General features: G+C 38.3%; 1 protein-coding gene across 2 annotated transcripts in view; it reads right to left on the bottom strand.

Moving 5' to 3' along the window:
- Positions 1-2,259: 2,259 nt before the first annotated feature.
- TBCA (tubulin folding cofactor A) overlaps positions 2,260-14,947 on the bottom strand; it is a 28,811-nt gene continuing 16,123 nt past the window's right edge. For both annotated transcript variants that reach the window (XM_065663224.1, XM_065663223.1), the window contains exons 2-4: positions 11,039-11,144; positions 4,868-4,954; positions 2,260-2,505 (exon numbers count right to left, since the gene is read on the bottom strand). In XM_065663224.1, coding sequence (XP_065519296.1) covers positions 2,425-2,505; positions 4,868-4,954; positions 11,039-11,144 — 274 coding nt within the window. In that variant the 3' untranslated portion in view covers positions 2,260-2,424. The remainder of the gene's footprint in view (positions 2,506-4,867; positions 4,955-11,038; positions 11,145-14,947) is intronic.

Below are 14,947 nucleotides of genomic sequence, written 5' to 3' on the forward strand. Positions count from 1 at the left end.
GAGAACAGAGGTCAAAAATGGGATTTTTCTCTTTTATGATGGTCTCTTGTATCTGCCAATGAAGACTATGAATATACAAGAAGAGTAAATAACATTGAAATTAGAATTAATACGATATTACTTGATGTGCTATTACCATTTGATTTGGGGGTCTGAGAGGGTAGCAACAATTCTGCTGCTTATACTTAGTTTTCTGCATTTTACTTCACTATGGAACCTGGACCCAGTCTAAATGATAAATGTTTTGTCAGTAAAAATAATTACTTTATCAATAATCTGCATCTAGCCACTCACAGCTCTGCTGGAAAAACACCGTCTACCACAATCTATCAACTGGTCTACTAGCATGAGTAATGCATGGCTTTGCCGAACAGCCTCCAGGGGCTAGTCCTATGTTATTGCTGGGCTGTCACAATTTTTTGATGTAGTTTTTACAGGTATTGCTCTACTGTCCTCTTGGAAGTTAGACATTTCCAGAGGCATCTGAAGACATGAGAACAATCACTTTCAGGTATGAATTCATCTTGATTTTCATCAGGGAAGCTGGCTATTTTCTATACAACAGAATATGCACAGTCTTTTGGAGGACTTTGTAAGGAGGAAGAAACAGACAGGGGAAAGTATCATCTTGCTTGGTGCAAGTCAGATGGAGCTAGAAAATAGCTTGGACAGAGAAGTATTAGGAGAAACATGAGAAACCACTCTACCCTAGAAACTACACCAAGAAACTTTTCCCTGGAGTCTGGTTTATATGGTAACTCCACAGTCCCAAGTGCCTTTAACTCTAAATGCCAACTTAAGGTGTACCACAATACTACTTTCCTTCAGCCACTATAGGTCATGCCTCTGTTTATCTTCCATGCTGACCTGCATTTCTTGTAGTGCTCAGCAACTGTGCATCAATTCTCTTGGGTTTGTTTTCCAGAATTGTGTATTTTTAATTCTGAAGAAGTTTTTATTTTTAATTCTGAAGTAGTTTTTATTTTAAATTCTGCTTTACCCAGCAGACTTGACACCCTCATCTCCTTTTTAGCTCAGCATTTATTCACCACATGCCACTGAATGACTGCAATGTATGCATGTACTCTTATGAAACCATAGTAGTGTCACAAAAAGTTTCACCTCTTAGCACTCTCTACTACTGGTGTGTGCCCACTTCAGAAGTAGATCATTCTGCAAATATTCAGAAATCTTATGGTGTTGATAATCTGTCAGAGGAGTGTTAAGAGTGATGGAGAAGTAGACTTATTACGCCTAGTGTTCTTAAGGCACACAAATACAGGTAACGAAGCTGCAGTTTACCCAAACTCAAGCAAATTAACGAAAAATTTTATTAGAAGTATTCAATATAGCACCACACGAAAGGTACACTGTGCTTTGTGTTGCCTTTATGGAACATGCCAGAGCACTTTCAAGCTAGAAAAAATAATGTAAAAAGCTTTCTTGTTTATCAGAAGAGCTTACCTTTTACTATTTAGAGAAGCTATTCTGAAAGAACCACAACTTTTGTACGTAATGGTTTAATGGTCTTCCAGGCAGATTAAGCACTGTTCCCTTACCCATCAGTTCTCTTTCATCTTCCAGGATTTGAGCCTTGTTCAAAAAAAACCTCACTTAAACCAAGATGTTTTCAGGAAGAGCCTTTGGTCCATAACTCTCACCAGCAGATCCAACTGACAACATACTAGGCAGCTGATAATTTCTGTTTCTTCAAAAGCTAACAGAATTTTGATCAATGGTAATGGTGTGAATTTGGCTCTAGGAATCAACCCCAGGCAAACTGAGAAAGATCTGGAATCGGCTCTTAATTGTGTCTTGCGTGCAAAGATAAACAAGGAGTACATACTTGATAATACTAGTGATAAACTGCATCATAATAAAAAGATGGGCAATTTTGAAGGGTCATTTAGTCCCTCTCCCCTTTCAGTACAGATTCTTGTACTATAATTGAAATTATTGAAATTATTTCAAATATAAGGTGCTTCTAAAGCCCACGGCAGGGGACTTGGAACTAGGTGAATCTTTAAGGCCCCTTCCAAGCCAAACCATTCTATGATTCTATTTCATTCTAACATATTTATTGGTCCCTCATATTCCTTATAGCTAAACTTTGATTCTTAGACTGAACTGGTCAGATTAAATTCTGTATATTACTTGTTACACTATTACACTTACGTTAAACTGCCTTTTTACTTTTTTTTGTAGTAATAGAGATCAACTGGAAATGTTTATATTTTGTCTGAATATGGAACACACAGATGTTTCAGAACATCCTTTATTTGATGCATCTTGCAGTTAAGAGAAAGGCCAGTTCACATAAAAGGAACCTTAGCAAGTCAACAATAGTAATAGAGCCATAGTCAAACAAACATGTGGAATGGACCCAGTGCTAATGCATATAAAGAGAGAGTATTGAAAAACTTTCTAGGCTTCCAGCTTCACTGATTCCAGTATGGAAAGTGCTTCTTTATACTCTTCAGCTTCTTCCAATTCTTTTTCTTTTTCCTGGAATCAAAACCAAAATTACTGAGTACTTTGAAAATAACTGACATATTAAATTTAATAAGGTAACTGGTGGGGGGAGGGGTGGGGGGAGGGGTGGGGGGGCAGGGGGCAAGGTAAAAACAGACTGGGAGAAGGCTGAAGCACTCAACTTTTTTTAGTCTTCACTGGCAGCCTCTCTTCCCTCACCTCTCAAGTGGATGGATCACAAGACAGGGATTGGGGGAGCAAACTCCCTCCCAGTGTAAGTGAAGGCCAGGTTCTTGACCACCTGAGGAATCCAAACCTACACAAGTCTATGGGACCTGACCAGACGCACCCCGGAGTCCTGAGGGAACTGGCTGATGTAGCTGCCGCTTGAGTCTCCCTGATATTTGAAAAGTCCTGGCAGCCAGGTGAAGCCCTGGAGACTGGAGAATAGGAAACATTGCACCCATTTTTAAAAGGGTAGAAAAGAAGGAACCTGGGAACTAGCAACCTGTCATCCTCACCTCTGTGCCTGGGGAGACCATGAAACAGATCCTCCTAGAAGCCACAATAAGGCATGTGGAGAACTGGAAGGTGATTCAAGACAGCCAGCATGGCTTCATCAAGGGCAGGTCCTGCCTGACCAACCTGGTGGACTTCCCACAGCATCCTCATAGATAAGCTAAGGAAGTGTGGGCTTGACGATCAAGTAGTGAGGTGGATCGAGAACTGGTTGAAAGGAAGAAGGCAGAGAGTTGTGGTCAATGGCGCAGAATCTAGCTGGAGGTCTGTGACTAGTGGAGTTCCTCAGGGGTCGGTGCTGGGACCGGTGCTGTTTAATATTTTCATCAATGACCTGGATGAGGGAACTGAGTGCACCCTCAGCAAGTTTGCTGATGACACAAAACTGGGAGGAGTGGCTGACACACCAGAGGACTGTGCTGCCATTCAGCGAGACCTGGACAGGCTGGAGAGTTGGGCGGGGAGAAACTTGATGAAATTTAACAAGGGCAAGTGTAGAGTCTTGCATCTGGGGAAGAACAACCCCATGTACCAGTACAGGTTGGGGGTTGACCTGCTGGAAAGTAGCGAAGGGGAAAGGGACCTGGGGGTCCTGGTGGATAGGAGGATGACCATGAGCCAGCAATGTGCTCTTGTGGCCAAGAAGGCAAATGGCATCTTAGGGTGCATTAGAAAGGGAGTGGTTAGTAGGTCAAGAGAGGTTCTCCTCCCCCTCTACTCAGCCTTGGTGAGGCCGCATCTGGAATATTGCATCCAGTTCTGGGCCCCTCTGTTCAAGAAGGACAGGGAATTGCTTGAAGGAGTCCAGCGCAGAGCCACAAAGATGATTAAGGGAGTGGAACATCTCCCTTATGAGGAGAGGCTGAGGGAGCTGGGTCTCTTTAGCTTAAGCAGATTGACAACTGAAAAAATATATCACTAGAAAGTTGATTTTAATAAAACCATTGAAGGTAGGTAAGCACAGAAAGCAGTTCTTGAGGACTTTTAAATTCTTAACAACAGTAACTACTTCAAATCCTTGTTTTAAGTTTGTACAGCACACACTGTATGGATCAATAGCGCCACTTCTGCATGATGCTGAAATCCAGACCAGTTAACCCTTAAGTAACTGGTTCAATGACTAGTACAGGCATACTACTTGAGGATAAGACACCTTAAGTTTTCCTTTGAGAAGGGACTTGCATTTCAGCCATCAGTGTGTCTGGGGCTTAATTTAGGGTATGTATTTTTAGCCTCACAGTGGCATTTACATGCATAGCTGAATTCTTGATGAGAAGGCAGCTTTTTTAAATAAGCATCATGATGTCTAAACTTAGTATAATTTTACTGACACTGTTTGTACAAGACACTGTTTATTCCTGCAGGTATTTTATCTCAAAAATGTGGCAGTAGTGCTCACCTCACTAACAAAATGTAAAGCAGTACTTGGCAAGGACTCTGATGTCTTGTTTCTTATCCATAGTGCAATAAAAGTATTTTGAATGTTTTGGTTCACTGGAAGCATATTACGTACATCTACACTATTTAGAAAACTACCTAAAGCAGGCAAACTGTTTTTTCTGATCATGTAACTTGTACAGAAATTTAAAGTCCATTCTAGCAGTTCAATATCTAAGGGTATCTTGAGTGGAAATTCCACTGAAGACAGCTTCTAAAATTCTAACACACACAGCTTTTACAGACTGAAGACCAAGACTCCAAAGACAGTTATCTACAATGAAATATTGGTATGTTATAGGATACTAGTCTTGGGACCGATAAAAAGTAATTCTTCAGTCCTAATTTGCTGCACTTACACTGCAGACAAGCATGTTTATCCAAGTTCATCAAGGAAGAGTAGTATTTCTTGATCAGTGAGTTATGATGCCATACTTACTAGTAGCTGAGTAAGATCTGCATGTGCAGCTTCTAATCTGCGCTGGCAGTCTGGAATCATCATCTGCGACTCTTGTAAGAGCTCGATCTGAAAATTAGAAGCCAATGAGATAAGAATGTATGTATTCCAGATAAGAACATTTATTTTTTTAAGGTAAGTCTTTACTCTGAAAAATCAATCTAGTCATCATCTAGGAATTCAAAACAGTTGTACCTATTTTCTGAACATGCTTTTTTATTAAAAGACACTCAGCATAATTGCTTAAAACTCTGTTAATTTATAGGACACTTCCATTTACTTTGTGCTTAATTAAATATAAAGTATTAAGTGTGAAAGACTATTTAGAGTATTTTCTCTCTTAGAAAGAAAAAAAAAAAAAAGAACTGCCTGGTAAGCTTTCTGTACAGCATTTGTTAAAAAAGGCTATTTAAAACAAACTTTCTCCTGCTGTCACGAAGCAGCTTCATCCAAAATGGGATCAGCTGGTTATATAAATATCTCCTGCATCTTTTGGGTAATAAAGAAAAACAGTGTTCAGATAATACCACATAGAGATAATTACTGCATGAAAAAAGTTATTGAGTTATTGATCACATTGTGTGCACACTGCAGGAGGCTCTGACTGAAAGACAAAGGTAAAGAAAAATGAAAAGCAAAGACCAGCAGGCTCATATTTTTGATGCTTATCATGCATAAAAAGTTATTACTTATCCTTGTGCTTCATTTTAGGAGAAAGATTATTCTCACCATGCACTTTGAACAAAATTACTAAACTGGCACCCCACTGAATCTGAAAATCCTGCCTCCTCCTAAAGAAAACAACTTCAGATTTAAACAAGGGCACATTTATTTCATGGAACATTTCTGGATCTGAAATCAAACCACTAAGAAGAAAAGGTGTGCAGAGTTGTTCAGTAACATTAAAACTATTTAGAAATGAAAATCTGTTAGATATTTAAATATGAAACCTCTTCTGCATCCAGGATAACCTGCAACAGAAGGCGTTCCCTTTAAATGGCTTACTTCATTCTGTCATTACTATGCTGTATTCTCCTTTCAGTATTAATGCATATAGGAAGGCCCTCTGTAGTAAGACATTACCACCATATTTTTAAGTGTCATATATTTCAGTTCTTAGTTCAAGTACTTTTAAAGAGAAAGGGTTTAAAAAGTTTGTTTCTAATTTTCCTTCAGAGGATCTAGGGTAAAACATGTCTGATGATGCAAAGATGGGTGACAAATGTTAAAAAAAAAAAAAAAAAAAAAAGAAGCACCCAGAGTTCTAGGTCTTGGTGGTATTATCACTTTTCTTTTACCCATTCATTGTTGGACTATTAAAAGTAAGACTAGCAACTCTGCATATTACACTTTCAGCAGTGAAGGAGTAAATAAAGGTTTTTAAGTTCCATAGAATGAGATGTATGGTAAACTGCTTGAGATGATGACTTCTGCTTCATGTGGTAAAAATGTGTTCTATCAAGAATACCCACAGAAGTGAGAGACAACCCTCTAGATGTAATGCCCCAGTATTTCAAAAGAGCTTTCTCTGAAGCTCCTCTCAGGTGAGGACTAATCTTGTTTCTTCTACAGCAGATCACTTTAGGACATAAAAGGCATGAAGTCTGGAAACCAAAATATACTTACACCTGCCTAGATAAAAAGGAAAACAGCCTTTAGAAAACAAGGCGAAAAAAGTTCACAGTAATGATCTTCCATCATCTGGTCTCTTTCAGATGATACATGAGGCAATAGAACCAAAGTTTGAAGGCATTTTTAATACCAGATATATGTTAGGAATATAATTCTGTACTTGGTACAGAAACTTACAAGTTGCTAGCTTTAAAGAAAGCAAACCTTACTTGTTAAGGATGCTGTCTAAATAGATGCATGGCAGCGTTAGACTTTTCATTAGCATTTTCACTGCCTCTTTACCTAACCAAACAGAGCTGAAGCTCAGATTATTAAACAAAGACTACCTCTTTAAAAAATATGAAAATAACCAGACAAAGTTAAACTGTATGTTTCATCTAACCTTATTGTACTTGACGGGCGAGAGGAATGAAACTTAGTTTGTACCAGTCAGGTGGGTGCAGAAAGAATGAAAAATGTAAAAAGCCAACTGAACTAACTGGAATATTTCTCTGAGACAGAGAATAAACAGACATTTTAAAATTGAAAAAGTTACAGAACATTACTATGTTTCTTTAAGAGAGAACTTCTCCAGTAACAAAATTAGCAACAAATTATCATCTTCTACAGTAATTTTCCAAAACAACATAGATTGGTTTCAAATGCATTTCTTTTTAACTGTTTCAGGAGACACTCTACCTTTCACTCAACAAAGCAAGAGAACTACTGCTGTTTTCACTGATACTTGTAAAAACCTGTGTGTTAGCAAGATGTACTTTATGTACTCCTATATACACTTTGTCATGCAGATACTAAATTCTATTAGGTCCATTGGATACTTAATTCATTAGGAGATGACATCCTCAAGGAGTAATTCGGAACTGTAGGATAACTTAAAAAAAATAAAAAATTGTCAGTAAAAATGCTGACAGTTAACAAACAGTGAATCTACAATGCCACTGAGAGGAAACAAGGAGTAGGTTACTTCATGCTTTTCTCACATTCAGCAGCCTAAAAGCATTAGCTGGGAAAGAATATTTATGTATGAAACACCTCAACAACCACAGAAATACAGAAAACTACTGGTTCCTACCATTAGTCTGCACTTTTAAGTGATTACAGTATGAAAAGTTTCTATTACAAGTAAAGTCATCATAAACTGATAGTCATTACAACTGTGTAGAAACCAAGTCTTCATTATGAAAACTCCACACAGAGATACAATTGCACTACTTACTGCTACAGTCAGGGTTCTTCGTGACCCTCCACAGAAGTATATGCGGAATTACACCTGGTGGAATATATCAAAAGTCTCAATATTTTTTCCCAGTTTCTACAAACTTGATAAATTTTGTACAGAATACTTTTTAATAAAATTATTTTCAATTTAGTATTTTATTAAAGTACTTAGTAAACCTTTTTCCTACAAGTCTTCTAGTTGAAGATAAGTATGATTTTGAGATAGAAAAATTTTTATTTCATAGCCTATTTTTCCCAAAATACTGCTCTTCAATTTTTATGATCTTTTGTACCATTTTGGTTCAAATTAACTTCTATATTTCTCATCTACCTTCGTAGATAAAAACCAGACAATAGCAGAGTGATGTTTAGGTTGTTTGGTTGTTATATTTTATTTTTTTTTACATAAGCTGTGATGGAAACAAAAAGGCTTCCTTGCCTCAAAATGCTAGAGATTCTTTCACTCTGATATACAATCTACCACAAGTAGCTCTCACCCAGCTCAGATTCAGCTGAAGTACATGAATTGCAACTCGCAAGCAGTGCACATACAACCTGTGCCCAGGACAATGGCAATATAGGGGTGTTATAGGTGAAAAGCAAGTGCTGACCCCACAGGCATATGGCACAACTCTCAGCGACTTAAAGGTCTGGCTTTATTGAAAGCATAGTGTTACCATGGTGGGAGCCACAGGACACTGATGCTAATCAAAATGGTGAATACAGCTGAAACCCTGCCTGGGGGTGAAGCTCAAAGGAAAGCACTGCAGGGGTGAACAGTAAAACATGCACTGATTAACCTGTTATACACATACAGTGGCCTGTTTTGCTCTTTAGTGAACTTGCTGAGGTATGGCAGGTGCCAATGTCCAAATTCCAACCCACCATCATGCTGGTGCCCGTACAAAGGTGGGAGCAGATAAGGGGGAAAGCAACATATCCTGGTTTACCATAACAATGAGATAAAACAGGCCTGCGACTCCGCATATTCAGATGTGAGGAAGAGAACTATCCTGGGTTACTGTAACAGTCTTCTCATGCCCTACAATAGGGTCTTCATAATATTGGTCAGTGAATACCAGCACTGTGATAAAACTGTCCTTTATGTTTCTCTGATGTTGAATCTGCTCCTCATTAAACAAGTCTTTCTGTACAGTGTTAACAGCTTCCAACTACCCCAGGTGGTAACTACCTCTGCTGGAGACCACTGGAATTCACAGGAACCACAAGCTGCCCCACTGCATAAGTAGTTATGAGAAAAATACTTAGTCAAACCCAGCTCTTGTTCTGCAAAGGGACTGATCCCTCCGTACAGGCCAGACACAACCTAAAGTCTACATATGCTGTAGGAATAGCAATATTGAAGTACAATTTTCCATAGCCACTTGTGTATTGTTAAACCATATGTTCTACTGCACAGTTGTAACTAGTAAGCTAAATAAAAATATTATTATATTAAAAGGTAAGCATCTCTCCTTCAACTCTTGATTGGTTAGTATGTACATATCTGATTCAGCCGACACCTCATTTTTTCATTACTGAAAGATTACAACCATATTTTTAATAATTCCTAATCTGAATAACTATTTAACTAAAAGCAATTCTTAAAATGTGTAACTACAGATTTTTTTTTTCCCTGAAGAACATCTCAAAGTATTAACTCTACCCAAAATATGGTTCTGATCAAGTTCTCCTGTTAATATGTAATTTTTTTTAGTTTAACAGATCTGATTCTATAGAAAGTGTGTGCATTCTTTCTGAGCCTACAAATTCTTCATAACCTGAAATATTACCAACTTCCAGAATGAAAAGTGCACTAAAAGAACAAGAACTGAAGGTGCCATTGGGGGAATTGATTGCTTTCAAAGTGGATCAGGCAATTTCTGAATGAATAGAGACTGTTCTCTGTGAAGGCTTTTGTCATTGGTCTCTGAGAACGCCTTCAGGTAGTGTGTAACATTTCATTTCACAGAAGAAGTTCACAGCCTCTGCTGGTTTTGACTTTGATGATATCTTGCAGGTCACTGTGGAAATACCACAGTGCAGTCAAATAATCTGATAAATGGGGGACACTAAAAATGAGAATTGCATTCATTAGTTCTTGTTAGCACCAGCGGATTTTCAGAAAGGCTACTGTTCAGTAGGATCTTAGTGTCTCAGACCATGGTGAGGCAGAAGAACAGCTCAGCTCTATAAATACAATTCTTTGTATACAAATTCTTTATTTGCATTTCTTTCTTACAGCATAACAAAAGTGAGGCTAGTCATACAGACATGAACTGAAATCTAACCTTACTAAAAAAAGTTGGTTTAGCTTGTTTTAAAAGGTCTTTCTCCTCTCTTGTTTATTTTTATATTTGAGTATATTGAAACCTACTTTTTCATTGTTTAAAAATGAAGATTGGAGAACAGTAGGTTACATTTTAACTTATAATAGTAAAAAAAGTTAAAATAATCTTAATTTACAGTTTCAGTTTCTGTGAAGACTTAAGAGAAAACATCAGGGAAATGCTTGGAAAAAACCCCAATCATAGTCAAAAGATAATATATTTAGTTGAAAGAATATAAAGGCTACAGTTACGCACACACATGCCACTCTTCAGTAAAGAATAAACACGAATCTCCCAAACCCAAGTATTCTCCCAGTTAGAAGGAAACTTGCCACTCTTTCTCCTTCCAAAAGGCCATATAACAACCATCTGCAAACACTGTCCTTTGTGGGAAACCTTCCAACAACAATTTAGTCATTCAGTCATATTGTAATAGTGACATCAAAATGTACTCTTGAACAGATTAAACTATAGCATACACCTTCCTAGTTGGAAATGTCACTATAAACTCTAGCATCTGGTAGGAGCAGTTGCATACCCATTGCTCTCTCTCTTTTAGGTCCCTGATTTAACCAAAGGGACACTAGTATACCCAGGAGTTGAAATGTTTCATGTTCATATTAGTCATGAAACAGTCTCACTTCATTGTAACATTTGTACTTACCACCAAGCAAGCACTTGGTTTACCTAAATGCCAGACCACATATATATGGCCTCATATACACTGTTAGTGAGTGACAGCCATCCTGAGACCAACTACTACATAATCCATAAGGTCTCCTTCACAGTTTAATAGTTCTGGAGTACAGGAAGTTTCTACAAATGCTTACTACGGCTTTTATAATAGACAGAATTTTAGTCTAGTACTTATATAACAGGAGTCTGGAAAAAGGTAGGTTATTTTATTTAAGGATGACTATGGTTAAATGAAAGCAAAGAAGGATTTTATAAAACAAGTTTTAGGATAGTTTACCTGCTTCTTAATTCCATAATCATCAGATGCTTCAGCTTTCATTTTTTTAATCTTTTCTTCTTGCTGTTTTACTTCATTTTCATACATAACTTTTTCTTTTGCCAATCTGCAATTAAATCAAGTGATTGTGTTAATCTGGTTATATTACAGTAATAAATTACACTATTGATAACACACTTCTGAAAGTTGCAGACCTGTAAGATAATACACAGTTTTACTAAATGAAAAAAAAAAAAAAAAGGTTTTTAACCACTGCACAAACCTGCATCTAAGAAATGCTAAGTTTAGCTCTGATGCATAATGATGCATATGAGGATAATTTAAATTAAAAGTGTTTTTAAAGATTCTGTGTAGACTTATCCATACTGAATATCCTTAGAAAGCTATATACTGGTACTTAAATACTTAACAGAAACAGCTGAGATGCCTTGTACATCTGGATAAGTGCTAACAAAGGCAGTCGTACAGAGAAGAAAGCAATCTATCTCAGAAGAATCCTCACATCACAGGTAGCAAAAATAAACAGTATGAAATGTCTGCAAAGAAAACACTGTTATCACCTATTAGATCAGCACTCACCAGACCTTCTCAATATCATCCAAGTTCTGGCAGTTTAGCAAGAGTCCTATATTGTTCCAGTTATCTGGTGTTTCCTCTTTCATATTCACTACTAAATAACACCACTACACCTTCATTAGTAGAAAAATGACAGACATCCTTCTTAGTAGCAACACTGAAAAAAGTTATCATGTGTAACGGAAAAGAAAAAGCCCTTTTAAGTTCAAAGACTGTGATCCCAGAACATTTTTCTCCTGATTACTACATTTATGCCATTAAGTGCATTACTTCCCATACTAGTTTTCATACAAAACAATGAAAAGTAAAATTCAGAAATTACATAGTAGTCTCAATCCTGTGTTCCTTTGAATGTTTTCTCCATTTACCTTGATGCTGATTTGAGGGTTATAGACAAAATAACAGTTCCGTAATATCAATCATAGCCATTTTGTTTATGGCCTGTCTTTCAAAGGAGTAGAGTCCATCTTTGAATCGTAATAATGGACCCATGCATCAGAACAGAATGCTTTTTTTGCGAACAAGCAAAATTAAACGTTGAGAGCAGTGTACATACTTCTGAAGGTCAGAAGGGACTATTAAGGTGAAGTCTAGTCTGATGCCTTGCAGGAATTTTTACACTGCAATCCATTGTCAAACTTTATTATTGCTTGCTAGAATCATAGAATAATTAGGGTTGGAAAGGACCTTATGATCATCTAGCTCCAACCCCCCTGCCATAGGCAGGGACACCTCACACTACACCATGTCACTCAAGGCTCTGCCCAACCTGGACTTGAAAACCACCAGGGATGGAGCATTCACAGCTTCCCTGGGCAACCCATTCCAGGGCCTCACCAGCCTTACAGGAAAGAACTTCCTCCTTATATCCAATCTAAACTTCCCCTGTTTAAGTTTGAACCCATTACCCCTTGTCCTATTACTACAGTCCCTAATGAACAGTCCCTCCCCAGCACCCCTATAGGCCCCCTTCAGATACTGGAAGGCTGCTATGAGGTCTCCATGCAGCCTTCTCCAGGCTGAACAGCCCCACCTTCCTCAGGCTATCTCCATACGGGAGGTGCTCCAGTCCCCTGATCATCCTCATGGCCCTCCTCTGGACTTCTTCCAGCAGTTCCATGTCCTGTTTATGTTGAGGACACCAGAACTGCACACAATACTCCAGGTGAGGTCTCATAAGAGCAGAGTAGAGGGGCAGGATCACCTCCTTCGACCTGCTGGTCATGCTCCTTTTGATGCAGCCCAGGATACGGTTGGCTTTCTGGGCTGCAAGCGCACACTGCAGCCGGCTCATGTTCAGTTTCCCAACGACCAACAACCCCAAGTCCTTCTCTGCAGGGCTGCTCTGAATCTCTTCTTTACCCAATCTGTAACTGTGCCTGGGATTGCTCCGACCCAGGTGCAGGACCTTGCATTTGTCATGGTTGAACTTCATGAGGTTGGCATCAGCCCACCTCACAAGTGTGTCAGGGTCCCTCTGGATGGCATCCCTTCCCTCCAGCGTATCAACCGAACCACACAGCTTGGTGTCATCGGCAATCTTGCTGAGGGTTCACTCAATCCCACTGTCCATGTCAGCAACAAAGATGTTGAACAAGAGCCGTCCTAACACCAATCCCTGAGGGACACCACTCGTTACTGGTCTCCAGCTGGACACTGAGCCATTGACCACAACTCTTTGCTTGCACCAGCCAGTTCTTTATCCACCAAGTGGTCCATGTACCAAACTGATGTCTCTCCAATTTAGATACAAGGATGTCATGTGGGACGGTGTTGGATGCAATTGTTACTTCAATTTTGCTGTTGCATCTTCCACTTCATTGCTTAATGTTCATTAGGTAAACACTGAATCACATAATGCTATATCTGAACCAAAACATCCTCCCGGATCTTGGGAATTACAAAGTAATTTCTGATCAGCTAATTCAAGACCAAACTAAACACTGATACGCTACCGCAAACCTGAGAGCATGCCAAAGAAAATCCTTACTCAAACAAGAATAAGCATCAGATCAGCCCATGTAAGATTGTTTAAGGAGGACTTAACAGCCAAAATGAACATAATCAGATCCAAGAAGCAAAAAATATATTATAGAAATGAAAACAGAATAAATAAAGGCGTAGTACAGAGAGCTTCATGGTCATGTTAGTGCACTAGAGCAAATTAATTCTTGTCACAGTTAACTACCCTATTAGAATTTCTAGTGCTGAGGATGGGCAGAACAGTACTGGGGTGACAAGAACCTTTTATGAAGTGAAGCTGCTATAAAAGTACCACTGCAGTAGTATCTTGAGAAGAATTCCAAGGAGCATGTACTGATATTGCAACAGCAGGAACCTTCCCTACTTTTATTAGGGCTTACATCAATCAAAAAAGTTTCTGCTAAAATAGCCGTAACCTATGGCTCCACAACAGATGACATAAATTAAGCTGTGACAACATGCACCTGAACTTATCTCAACATTCATGGAGTCACACCATCAGAGGGGGCTTTCAGCCTTACAAAGGACCTTTAAGCAGCATACAGAGCATGTACTGTAGGTATCAACAAGGCCAGCTTCTACAAGGCAGCCAAGTACTGGCTTGGAGAACAGTACTTGGGAAAGACAACCTAATTACTAATAATAAAGACACTAAATCAGCGGCTGTAATTCCAACTACTGGAACTAGCTCCAGCATTAGCATCAGCAAATATTGATTTAATAGAGGATGAGTTAATTGTTTGATCAAGATTACTTGATTTAATTCCAGATAGTATTATTTGGTTTGCTATTTTTAGGTTCAAAAAAAGTTAATTTTAATCAACCCATGAGACACATGATTTTTTTTTTTTGTATGAGAACAGCAAATTCCCTTGAAGATCAGGGAAAGATAGGATTAAATGCAGTTTTTATGTCAATTTGCATACTGAAGAGCGCATGCCATTGAAACTGAAGGCAACTTACAATCACTAAACCCATCATTTTTAATTATTTTATTTCTTAGCTAAAAAGAAAAACAAAAGAGGCACAGTGTCATTACTTGCGTTTTCACATTATATTTTGATATTCTCATGTCTCTCTATGCATGCTAACTTTTAAAACTGATTGCTATTCAATTTTCCTTACTCTTACCAAACAGGAAAGGACCGCATGTTCTAGCCTTGGTTAGAACTTAATTTAACTTGATTTTTTGCCCATACGTCTAATATTTGAATACTTAAGAATTGCACCCGTATTTATCTACCTATTTCTAGTTCTGTAGTAACTGTACGTTTCAGAAGTAGAACTTGAAACATTATACTTTCAAAAAAAGGAAAGATATGATACCTGAAATATGAGACAATTTTCTGT

This window comes from Lathamus discolor, chromosome Z (genome assembly GCF_037157495.1).
Source record: "Lathamus discolor isolate bLatDis1 chromosome Z, bLatDis1.hap1, whole genome shotgun sequence".
Lineage (NCBI taxonomy): Eukaryota > Metazoa > Chordata > Aves > Psittaciformes > Psittacidae > Lathamus > Lathamus discolor.